At 46.9% G+C, this 12,823-nt stretch overlaps 1 protein-coding gene across 1 annotated transcript in view; it reads left to right on the top strand.

Annotated features, from left to right (window-relative positions):
* Nucleotides 1–12,600, top strand: part of CTNND2 (catenin delta 2) — a 961,852-nt gene extending 949,252 nt beyond the window's left edge. The window contains exons 23-24 of the mRNA XM_067030803.1: nt 4,143–4,216; nt 11,464–12,600. Coding sequence (XP_066886904.1) covers nt 4,143–4,216; nt 11,464–11,721 — 332 coding nt within the window. The 3' untranslated portion in view covers nt 11,722–12,600. The remainder of the gene's footprint in view (nt 1–4,142; nt 4,217–11,463) is intronic.
* The last annotated feature ends 223 nt before the right edge of the window (nt 12,601–12,823 follow it).

The following is a 12,823-nucleotide window of genomic DNA, read 5'->3' as shown; positions in this document are numbered from 1 at the left end:
TTGGACCCAGGATGTCTAAGATAAACTGTTCTCGTGGTAACTGTATTTACCCCAGAGGCCGTGGTTTCCATGGTAACTCTCCCCGGCTGCAGAAAGGAGAGCCTCATAAACAGATGCTCGTGGTACCCAGCCCAGCTCAGCGCTCTGCCTCCACGTACACACTCCACCAGGGAACGCCTCACCCTCACGCCTGAAACGTCCCCTGAATGGAGAACTGAACGCATGGCGTAGGACATACCTTCTTTTTTTTTGGCTGTGTCCCGCAGCATGTGGGAGTTTAGTTCCCCGACCAGGGATTGAACCTGCACCCCCTGAGCTGGAAGTGTAGCGTCTTAAGCATTGAACCGCCAGGGAAGTCCAACATAGGACGTACCTTCTGATTCTCGTTCTCTGGTTCTCCACACGTGTTGTCGCCTGTTGTAGATGAGCTTGAACAGAGAAGCTCCTGAATCTGAATGCCAAGTCCCTAGAGTCGAGATAGTCAGTGGAGAATCGAATTTGTACTGATTACTCCAGAGCAGTGGTGACACGAAATTCACCTGTGACCCCTTTGTTTTTCGATTATGATCGCCCTACGTCGCCCCATCACCAGCAGGCAGGGATAACAAAGTGAGACTATAATTACAAGAATAATTGTGAAATCGACTGTTATTATCGAAGTTGATCTTTTCTCTTTAACTCTCTTGGCCGGTAGAATCATTCAAAAGGTTTTTCATCGTGGTGTGGTTGTGTTGAAATAGTTCCAGTGGTACGTGATCCTGCTCTGCACACGTCAGACAATAAAAAACAAAATCTAATGTGTTTCTAGATGTTTAATCTTCCTGGAAAATGTCAGGGATCTTGATAACCGCAGCATTGAGATATACGTAACTTTTCAAACTCATTGAGAGGCTTAAACGCTTTGCTCTAACTTACTTAAAAATGCAAGTCAGAACTACACTATCAATCATGTAGCAAGCCTAGAAGAACATGAGGTCATTATTGAATAATATGTTTATACAAGGAGGTTCCCTTTAAGCCAACCAGTACTGGGTAAAAGTTAGTTGTTACAGCATCACAGTGATGGTGATGGTGATGGAGGAGGTGGAGGCAGTGTTGGTGGTGAGACTGGTGGGTGTGTTTGCCCCCGTCTACGATGGTGTGAGTAGCTCCCCAGCCAAGCCGGGTGGAAATCAACATTTCGTGTAGGGATGGAAATGATGAATTGCCACCGTCTGTTCTGCTTCCCTTTAGCAAACGTCCATCACTCCAGCGTTTACTGGCAGATCAGATTTCTTGGGACCTCCATATCCCAAGTAGTACTTTTTGTCATTCACCAATAAATCCAGGGGGCGTTGAAAGTTCAGTGTATTGAAAAAACATCTGAAAAACGGCCGTCTTCCTTGTTTCTAAGGCATCAGGGGATGTCTGATACCATTTCCCCCACGGGAAACATTCCCTTTGCTGTGGGAAAACCATGGGAAACGTCACCCTCAAAACGCAACATGCAAAAGCTTTAAAGTGAAAAGCAGCTCCTCGCCTGAGTCATCATCTCCTCTCCTGAGCTCTCAGAAATGCAGATGCATCTGGGCTTATATTCCAGGCTTCCCCTCCACCTGTCTTCTCTGTATTCAATTTCTAGCTCAGACGTCTCTTAAAATGTCTTCTCTCCTTAGTGTTTCTCTGCCTCTGAGGAGCCCTCAGAAAGCCAAAGGCAGCGGTTCATTCAGGCCTGCAGCACTGTTATAGCTATTTCTCGCGGTCATGATTCCCTAGGAGTGTTACGTGCTCCGAAGCACGCATCAGAGGAGGGCTGTGTGATCCCAGCAGCTACACAGACTGACTTTAAAATTCACCAGGGGATTTTGCCCTCCCACCTGAGCTTCCCAAATACCTTAACATCCAGTGGTCGATTCTGTTTCTGTCAGTATCTCTCTTATGCCTTTTAAAGCTGCTGTAATCTTCAATCTATTGATATAGTTGGAAATTGGGGCCTATAAAAAAAAAAAGGCATTTCCCTACGAGTTGACTCTTTGCTCAGACACATACACATGGCAGAGCACCTGTGAAGACATGGGCTTCATGTATCCAGAAAGGCCACAAGTTTAATCTTAGCTACACAGTCTCCTTTAAACAGGTGAAGTGCACCAAAGAGCAGGAGGAAAGAACTTCCAGTAGAAACATCTTCAGCTCGGAAGCCACAAGCCCAACCGGGAGGGAGGCCAAGGCTAGAAAAATGCACATTCTACCCAAAAAAAATTGCATTTTATTCTGAGTAATAGAAAAAAATTTTCACCTTATCCTTGGAGTAACATTTCCCATCAGCAGGTTGTAGCTCTAAAGGCAGATTTTTCTAAGGTTTAGTCATTCATTCATTCCCTCAGCAAAGAAAGCACTCACTCTGTGAGCATCCCTCAAGGCCAGGCACTGTGCCAGATGCTGGGGCAGCCTACAAAGGTGGCGGGACAGACGGATCTCTGTCCTCATGGAGCTTCTTATCTCCTAGGTGAAGGGAGGTAATACACAAGGTAAACATGAAACAAACTCACTAACAAGGTAATAGCGCTTGGCGTTGAGTGTGATGGTGGAAATAAATGGGGTAAAGGGATAGAGGGCCCCAGGTGGGCAGGGTAACTTTAACTAACATGGTCAAGGAGGAGGCGTTTGAGCTGAAACCCGAACGTCAACAAGGAGAGGTAGTCCAGAGTCTGGGACAAGCAAGTTAAGGGGAGAAGCATCAGGAAGTCCGACATCCCTGATGCAAAATAAATTTGGATGCTCAAGCCAGGAAGGAGGGCCAGCACAGCTCCCTGAACTGTGGGAAGAAGTGCAGGAAGTCAGGCCGGGACCAGATCACACGGAGCCTCGAAGACCATAATGGGAGCTCAGCTTTTACTATAATCACGGTGGGCAGGGAATTGAGTGACATAATCCGGTCTGTCTAACACGGTGATCGCGCAGGTGACGGGAACAGGGTGGATGGAGGGGCAGGTTGGGCCGAGTGGAAGCCGGGCCGTTGAGAAGGATGCTGTAGCGGTGGTCCAGGCGAGGGATGGCGGTTTCCGCAGTGATGCCGAGACGGGAGTGACGGGCGTTCAACCAGAGAGTCCATCAGAGTGGTCTTTAAAACGGGAAGTGGGCTCTCAGCTCTCACATTCTAAGCAGAATTTCCCAAGAGGAGTTTTATTGCACAGCTATTATGTGCTTTGAGTAATAAACATGGGTGGAATGATAGATTATACTGACTTGCTGGCCTGTGTCTCTGAGAGAATAGATGGTGTGTCATCCTATTTCGTGATCCCGTAGATACTGGAAGCAAAAGATAAAATTTTCTTGATATCGAGAGTGTTTGAGATACCCGCTGACACTCAGCAGACAATGTTTTCCAGAGCTTTCTTAAACCAGGACCTTTTAGCAGCTATGAGGGGAGTCTCGCCCTGGGCCCTTCCTCTAGGCCTGTGACAGCAGCCTCCAAGGCCCCAGGTGAGGAGGAGGCAGGCAAGTGGGCCTCTTGCCCAGGACTTTGGAAGCTGCTGGCAACCGGAGGAGACCTTCCTTCCTTTTTGTCTAGAACACAGGCTGGTCACAAGACAGGGTGGAAGTGAGTCTTCCAGTCTCTGTGTTGAACAGGACTCCGAAGCCGCAGCCGCCCAGACGCGCAGGGCAGAGGCGGGGGGTGTCTCCTGCCCACCCTTCAGGCCGTTGAGAAATGAACTGCCTCAAAGATGATCAAGCACTTCTGTGAGCTCAAATTAGCAATTTCATTCTTGTCATTCCCCAGCTAAAAACAAAGCGGCCGATCCGGATTCCTTCACGCTTCAGTGCAGGTGACGCGCTTTTATTATCTGCCAGTTTTCAGCAGAAAACAAGGCCATAGAACAAGGCAAGATGACCGTCTGTTTGTTGCACCTGCCTTGACCCTGTCTGCAAGCTGAATGTTATTGCAAGAGGCTGACGTGCAACCGGGATTTTATAGAATAACTGTTCTTCTTCCTTAATGTCTGTATGTGAAATGAAGTGTTCAGGGCTAATGAATTTCTTACATCTGGAATGATCCATGGGGCACCCAGCTTTGGCAGGGCAAAACTGGTCTCGATAACCATCATTCCTCATTTGAAGTCTGGCGTTCTGTGCTAATACTTTTGTTTCTCTTTTGCTTTCAGCTCAAAATACTGGCATTTCAACTTTGTATAGGAATTCATATGGTGCGCCCGCTGAAGACATCAAACATAACCAGGTAAAGGAGAGGCAGCACGTTGGTGTTCGTTTCTCCCTTCGACTCCTGTGAAATATCTTGGAAGTGCAAAAACTAAGTTCGTTTCTATTTAACGTGCATAAAAAATGGAAAAAGAAAATAATGGTCCCCTCTGCTCTCCGCTCACGTGGGACACAGCATACACGTGGGTGGTGGCAGTCATCAGAACAGCCTCAGATCTGAAAGCAATCTTTTGTGTTTTTGGCTGCTTCAGGTCTTAGTCACGCCAAGTGTAAGGTGCTGGTTACTAGACAGATTGTCTAATTACTAGGCATGGATTAAGTAGCTCCTGTAACCCAGCCAATTCTTTTTCGGAAGAAAGCATTCATTATACATGACAGTTACCAATAAAATAGATCAAGTTCAATGTAAACAACTGAATAGAAGGCATGGTGTTATGCCTCGCCGCTCAGGCTAGTGGGGGAACCAGCAGCAACAACATCACCTGGGAGCTTGTTAGAAACACAGAAGAGATGCTTCTGTGGCCCCTAACCCTAACCCTAACCCTAACCCGTTCAGGGTCTTCTGCATCAGAGTTGCATTTTGTTAAGGTGTCTAGGTGATTCGTGTGGATGTTGAAATTTGAGGAACCCTGGCTGGTAGACACTTAAAGTATCCATCTATGTTTTTGCGTGTGTTTTATTTAGCAAATATTCGTTGAGGGCTTGTTTTCTCTCTGGTTCTAAGGGGGAGCTATAAAAGCAAGAAGGCACCGCCCCTGCTCCTTTATCGATGAATAACGTCATACTTTTCTTCCCTCATGGTGGTCATCACAGAAAGACTGACATTCTTTATAACTCTTGGCTACTGGTAATCGTTTCCAGAACTGGCTTCTCCTGATGCTGTAGATTCCTGCCACGTGTCATGAAAATAGTACTGAAAAGATAAACCTGAAAGCTGTTTGCTTGATCACAGTAACCAGATGAAAGTAAACATGGAAGGGAAATGTGTGTTTTTGATCAGTTCTCACCACCCAGCAGGGTAACATCTTTGAAGAGCAAAGGGACTCCCTTCCGGCAGGTGGAATATCTGGTGCAAGACCGTTTCTAAGGGAGGAAGGAGGAGGACACAGTTCTGGTCTTTGCTAAAAGCAAAGAAGTCAGTGAATAAACAAAGAGGGGCATGAGCTCTAGACAAGAGGTCACCAGGGGTGGCCCCCAACTATTTGCAGATCAACATGCCTACCCAAACATAAGGGAAAATGGAAGTGCCAACTCTATTTATGGAAATCAGTGCTTTTTCTTTCAGCAAATATCAGGTACAGTGAGCCAGTGGTCTCCAGCTCTTAAAGATATTTGTCAGGATGTGATAGGACCCTGGTTTTGCATCCAAGAGCATAAGATCAGTCTCCAGCTTCTATAGGTCAAGAGAAGCTCATCAACAGAATCAGCCTGTTCTCCATCGGCCTTTATCTCCAGGGAATCCCACTATTGTTGGCAATGAAGAAACACCCTGGTGTGGCCCAGGGGTCCTTGGCATCGCACAGTGTGGCTGCAGTACGTTCCAAGAGACTGCTTGCAATCTAGATTGAGAGAACAGTCCACAATGGTTCTAAGAGGCACATTCTTTTCACCCAAGCCTATTCTGAGCATTTAAGAAAATTGGAATTAACGCACTAAGGTGGCATGCCTGCCCTGAGAGGGTGAGCACAGCCTATTGTATGCAGCCTTTTTGCCCAGGAGGCCCTGGGATGAACTCGACTCAACCTCGGTGTGAAACATCAAGGCCACGGTGTCTCAGGTGGATGTACTGAAACTCAGTCTGGATGGAGAGCAAGCTCTGAGCCACCTGTCAGCCCAGGGGAGACGTTGCAGGCCAGCCCCCAGCCGAGCTGAGTCCTGTGGCCTTAGCGCAGTGCCACCATTATTCCCTGAGCTGGTCCAGCCGAGGGAAGGGGGCAATTGGACTGTTAACTCCATTCTGATATCAAGCAACATTTTTGAAATGTCCACCAAAGAGAGTTGTTTTTTACCTAAAAAAAAAAATAAATCCAAGAAAATCATTATGCCACTCCAGTGACTTGAGAAAATAATAAAGCTTTTACTTGTTTTGGACTCTGTCATCAGAATACACTTTGACTTTACTTACAGCCTTCCCTCTTGGGAATTCGGTAAAGGAAGACCGTCCTAACCATTCAGAAAAGTTGGCCGTTTGCTCCTCTTGCAGATGGGTGCTTCTGGAAATGACCTTGTAAACAGCATCCATGATGTGGATTTTCTGCCCACGTGAGCATGGTTGGTTATCACAGATGGCTTTTGTTTTTGGAACTTTTCTGGGCTAAAAGCCACTTCACGACCTCGTAGCTAGTAAATGGCCAGCTTGAAAAATTTAACCGGGAGGGATGTGCTGGGGTCCATTCGGTTTCGGTGTCAAAGCTGGGCCTCATGAGCTTTGCAGAGGAGTCTGGACAGAGATCCATCTTAGAGAAGAAGTGATTCACCCAGGGAAACTAGTTTCAGGGGCATCTCTGGGACGAGGCAAAAGACGATGAGATCTGAAAACAAGGCAACAGCCCTGGGTGCGTGGCCAAGCAAGGGAGGGGCCGGGGCAGGAGCTGGGAGGCGGGCTTCCCCTGACTCAGCAGAGAAGCAGCCAGGCAGCTCCGCAGCTGTGGCACACGCCACGTGACGACCTGCCACTCCAGTTTCGAATCAGTGAATTCCAAGCATAAGGACCCCTAGAAGAAACAACCATTAGTGTGAAAGAAGATTTGTGATCCTTGGTTTTACGTTTGGGGTCACAGATATTATTTTAAGAGTTAAGTACTCAAACCCTTCCAAAACCCTGCTGAGCTTCTACCGGTCCATCCCATGCTTACAAAGAAAAATAGCATATTTAACCGTATCGCGCTGGCAATAGGATTTTTGTTCATAAACTAGAAACAGAGGGTTTTGGTGTTTTGCTGACTGGTTTTCAAATGATTCCTGACAACAGTAAAAATGGCATCTTGAGTTCCTCAGTCTGGCTGCCAGGTGGGCAGGCAAGTAAAATTATCCCCAGAGCTGAGGAAATTGGGATTCAAGGAGGTTAAGGGTTCGCCCCCAGTCACCTGAAGAAGCCAGGAAGAGGCAGAGACTCCAGCCTGGTTCTGCTGTCCTCTTGTCTCATGTGCCCTCCTGTATACCACTGGTTCTCAAATTTGAGGGTGAGTCAGGAACCCCTGGAAGCCTGTTAAACACAGATTACTGGGCCCCAACCCCAGGTGTTCTGATTCAGTAGGTCTGGGCTGGAGCCCAATAATTTATACCCCTAACGAGTTCCCAGGCGATGCTGGTGCATCTTGGGGCCACGTGGTGGGACCACGCTTTGAGAAGCACTGATCTTCACCACGGCCTCATCCATTGTGTAGTAACACCCTGAGCCTTCAGCTTTCACTGCTCAGGAGACCTGGAAGGTCTGTAGTGGGCGGCTATTTCCCTTGCGTTAGGAATACATTCACTTTGCGGGCGAACTCAGTGAGGAATACAAAGAAGTCTTCTATCAGTGTGCCACAGGGCTGGGAGGTGGACGAGGAGAACTGTCCTTCATCATTTAAATTAAATATTCTGCTGTTGAGGAAAGCTTTCAGCAAGGACGACTTTGTAGGAGCAGGAACCACAGGCCGGCGCCGAGAACGCGGACCCCAGCGGTGGCCACGTGAGCCAGCTGGTGGCGCCTTCCCTTCCCAGAGAGGACGCTGCCTTAAGCGGAGCAGACAACAGCCTCGGGCTCCTTGGATGTGCCAGGGCTCCTCTGGACCACAAGAGGCTCAGATTCAGAATGCACCACTGTGGGATATGAGTGTCACTCCGCCTCCTTTACAGAAGTCTGGCTTGTCCACACTGTGTGATGTTAAAAAAAAAAAAAAAAAAAAAAAAAAAAAAAAAAAAAAACGCATGTATTTTAGCTCCTCTATGGGGAAGGCTGGTATTGAGGAGCATTTCACGTGCCTAATCTTGAACACTGTCAGATAGTCTCTTAAAGTAAATGACAAAATACAGCCAACATACCTCCGCGGTGAATACATCTCACCAGCCGACATCCATACCACTAGGCCAGGGAGCAAATTTAATCCCTTCAAACACAGCTGTGCCACCATCAGCCGTTCTGGGTGGTTCGTTCGCACAAATTCTCCGAACTGCAGAACTCAACCCGAGGAGGGCTTGATACGGGACCTTATGAACAATACAAGGGAACTGAAGAAAGTAACTCCGGATATGAGACTCCAATAAGCTGGTGCTCAACCCCAAACTGTCCACCAGCCAGAGAGAACATAGCAGCAGTAAGAAATTTGAAACAGGCTGCGCCAGAAAAGGAAAAAAAAAGCCAGAAGCATCCACCGTGGAGGAGGGCCACGAGCCTCGTAAGTAGCTTGTCCCCTGAAGACCTCCCAAGCTCTAGCGCTGCCCCTCCCCTGGTTACTGAGACCAGCACAGAGAAGTCAGGCCTCGTCTTGGTTTCCTTTGCCCATGGCCTCCCTTCTCATCACAGGGTCTGGAGCCAACTCAGTGAGGCTGCCCACCCCCCGAGGGGGGAGCCACCTCGGCTGAACTGAGACTGTGCTCCTGTCTCGGAGAGAACATGGACTTTGGAGTCAGTCAGGTGGGCATTCACGTCCCAGCCTCACCCCACCACGAGCCATGGCATCCTGCACAAGTTTCTTATCTCTTCTGACCTTCAGTTTCTTCATCTATAAATCGGGAATTGGATGGATAAATGGATGGATGGGAAGGAAGGAAGAAAAGAAGGAAGGAAGGAAGGAAAGAGGGAGAAATTGAGAGAGAGGAAGGGTGGAGGGAGAGAAGGAGATAGATTAGATAGATAAATAGGTAGATGATAGATGGATAAATGGATGGATGGATAGATATACACAGACATAAACATGCATCCATATATGTATGCATACATACATGTACAAGAGTAAACAAAGAAGAATTTGTTAAATGTTGAATATAGTGCCCACTGAAATAGAACCAGTAAATTCTAGTTCCCTCCCTGTGTAATTTTTCCAAACCTCCCAACTCTAATCCCTTGTATGCTCCACACTTGGGTTGCAGCACCGCGATGGAGGGGAGAAGGTCCACGTAGCGCTCAGCTCTTCACAGACCAGCAAAGAGCACCTTAGCCTATCCCAGTGATCAGGTAGACGCGGTCTTAGCAATGTGTAATTGCAGATGTTGAAGTTGCAAACGTCCCCCTCATGCCCAGGCTCTGAGGCTAACACGCGTCTACGCTCTGAGGACTTTCCCAGGTGGACAGAAACCTCATTCATTCAGCCACCACTATCTGGAAGTGTGAGGCCCCCTGGATGGCAGCTATGACGAAGTTCACCACTTCTTTGAAGAGCAGGTCGATTACTAGTGTAAATCAATTACATATAAAAGAGGGAGTTTCGCTTACTTGAGAGAAGAAGTACGCGCAGGCCATTAGAAGCATTCATTCACGCACAACTTGCTAATTACACATCATTATCGATTAACTAAGACCAATTTCTAGAGGATGTTTCCATGCTGAACCTTAGTTAAATTAGTAGGGAATTACCGAGTCCACTGGCAGGTGATCAAATTGTGCTTTGTTGGGAGTGTTCCATCGTTCCCCCCGGACCTCCTGCACCATCGTTGCACTCGAGGAGCTTTGTGGGTGCCATTTTGCAGTGGCTGTGGGCATGGTCCTTCCCCCATGCCTTGCGGGTATCCTCCCTTTGGGAGCGTGATGCTTAGGAAGGGACCGCAGAGGCAGTGGGGAGGGGATAGCTAGGCCCCGACATATAAATGCTAATGATCAGCCTATGAACACTGTCTGTTTTACTGTCCTTAAAGCCAAGAGGAGGGAACTAACTCCAGACTTCACGTATCCCGACGGATCCTGTGGTCCCTTTAATCCGTAAAGGCCCCCTACATCAGACAGTAGCCTGAAGAGGACAGGAGTGGAAACGGGGGGCGCTGAGGTGGACCGGGGGACATTGGACAAGTCTGGAGACCCCTCTCCCCCAACCGAAGTCTTCCTAATCCCAGCTTATTCTCAAGTCCCATCAATTCTTCATTGCACCAAGTTAGGAAATGTTTTGGTTCTCCAGAGCATAGCGTATTTGAAGTGGATTCCCTCTTCTTCTTACATGCTTCTCTGTATCCTTCTAAGGCTGTGGTACCTGGTCACTTAGGCAGGTGTGATGGAACGGCCCTGTTACCGGGAAGCCTCCGTCCTCCAGAGAGGTACTGATTACAGCCCTCCGAGCTGGCAGGAGAATGCCCAAGTGACCGTTAGACGTTGTACATCTTCACTTTCTCTTTGTCTGAGATTACAGCACCCAGGAGTGATGGAGAAGAGGCAGGAAAGATGACTATAAATTACTTGTGCTCTGTAGTGTCCAGTGTAAACCTCTTCAATTTGAAAAAGGTTATCTAGTAAAATGGTTCACCTGCCATGGCGGTTTTGGCAATTTCTCAAAAAGTTAAGCATAGAATTACCATCAGATCCAACAATTCCACTTCTTGGTACGTACCCCCCAAAAATTGAAAGCAGGGACTCAAACAGATACTGGTGCACCCATGTTCACAGCAGCGTTATTCACAATAGTCAAAGGGTGGAAATAATACAAGTGTCCATCAGTGGATAAATGGATAAAGAAATGTGGTCTCTCCATACAATGGAATATTATTTAGCCTTAAAAAGGAAGGAAATTCTGTCACATGCTACAACATGGATAAACTTTGAGGACATTACGTTAAGTGAAAGAAGGCAGACCCAAAAGGACAAGTACTCTATTACTCCACTTCTCTGAGGTACCTAGACTAGTGAAATTCATAGAGACGGAAAATAGAACGGCAGTTGCCACCAGCTGTGAAAAGAGGGTGGGATGGAGACTTAAGCTTAATGGATACAGAGTTTTTGTTTGCGATGATGAAAAAGTTACGAAGATGGATAGTGGTGACGGTGGCACAGGCGACGAATGTACTTAATGCCACTGAATTATACACAAAACGATTAAAATGCTCCATTTTATGTTATGTATACTTTACCATAATAATAATTAAAAAAAAAAAAAAAAAACAAGATTACCTAGAATGATAGCGCATGGACTCAGGAACCAACTTTAAAAAGGAAAGTCAATCAGGAGAAGCTCGATACGGGTGACCGCGTGGAGGACGTTCGGAGCCTTGACCTTGAGAGAGGGTTGAGCGCATCGGCGGCGGGGGAGGACGGGTCAAGGGCAAACGCGCTAACCCAGGTGGATCTTCTTTTCTGGGCAGGTTTCAGCACAGCCAGTCCCACAGGAGCCCAGCAGAAAAGACTACGAGACCTACCAGCCGTTTCCGAATTCCACGAGAAACTACGACGAGTCCTTCTTCGAGGACCAGGTCCACCACCGCCCTCCGGCCAGCGAGTACATGCACCTGGGACTCAAGTCCACGGGCAACTACGTCGACTTCTACTCCGCTGCCCGTCCCTACAGTGAACTGAACTATGAAACGAGCCACTACCCCGCATCCCCTGACTCCTGGGTGTGAGGCAGGCGGCCCCGGGGACAGTGCATGTGCATGCAGACCACAGACATTGCTATTTTTTTTTTCCCCTGCAAATTTAGTTCGTTAAAGCCTGTTCCATAGGAAGGCTGGGATAACCAGTAAGGAGACATTAAGAGCTATCTTAGAAAGCTAAATGAATCGAACGTTAACTTGAAAGTCAGTAGAAAGTGACCCTCCATCTGACCTTGTACATCACCTTTCTCGTGCGGGCTGGAGAGTCTAAAAAGTGCTTTCCGCTGGATGTGGCTGAAGGCAGCACAGAAGGCGGTCGGGGTGACGGTTGTAAGCACAGAGGCGCGTGGTTCACACACTTCAGAGGAACGGCTTCTCACGCTTTGTTTACTCTCTTCATCCGTTGTGATTCTAGGCTTCAAGTTGCACTGGGGTTCCTCTGTACAGCAAGATGTTTCTTGCCCTTTGTTAATGCATTGTTGTAAAGTATTTGATGTACATTACAGATTAAAGAAGAAAAGCGCATTGTGTATATTACACCAATGCTGCGGCGTTTCCTCATCTATGGTTCTAAATATTGCTTCAATTTCAAACTTTCGAAAGATGTATGGATTTCCAGTTTTTCTTTTCTTTCTCGCAGTATGTTTTAACAGAAAAAAAAATGGGAAAAAAAAGGAATCTTTAGCAGTATTGTTCGTTCTGATATGTGAATTTGTTTGTGGCAACTAAGCAAGGCATTCAGCAGTTTCTGACGATTAACATCCATCATTCCACACTCCTTGTCAACAAAGTGCTTTTTCACTGCCTAAAATTTTAGATGTAGATATTTGAAATAGATTTTTTCATTTATACCAGTTTTCTTTATGATGATACAGTGTTAAAAGAAAATAAATTACAATTGATCTGTCATCCATGTTTGCTAAGAACGTCTATTTCCAAGGACCTATCTTACAAAACACACATTCCTGCTCGTGTGTCTGTGCGTGTGTGGGTGTGTGTCCACGTATGTATAAAAATGACCTGTGTGAGATTTTATTTGGATAGAAGCTATTTCATTTGCTGTTCATCTTGTACAAACTTTGTCATTGGTTTTTAGTATGAATGTACATCAGCTGTTCCTTTTGTACTCTAT

The sequence above is a fragment of the Kogia breviceps genome, chromosome 4 (genome assembly GCF_026419965.1).
Source record: "Kogia breviceps isolate mKogBre1 chromosome 4, mKogBre1 haplotype 1, whole genome shotgun sequence".
In the NCBI taxonomy this organism is placed as follows: domain Eukaryota; kingdom Metazoa; phylum Chordata; class Mammalia; order Artiodactyla; family Physeteridae; genus Kogia; species Kogia breviceps.
Note: the sequence above shows the minus strand (reverse complement) of the source record. Positions and strands in the feature narration are given on the sequence as shown.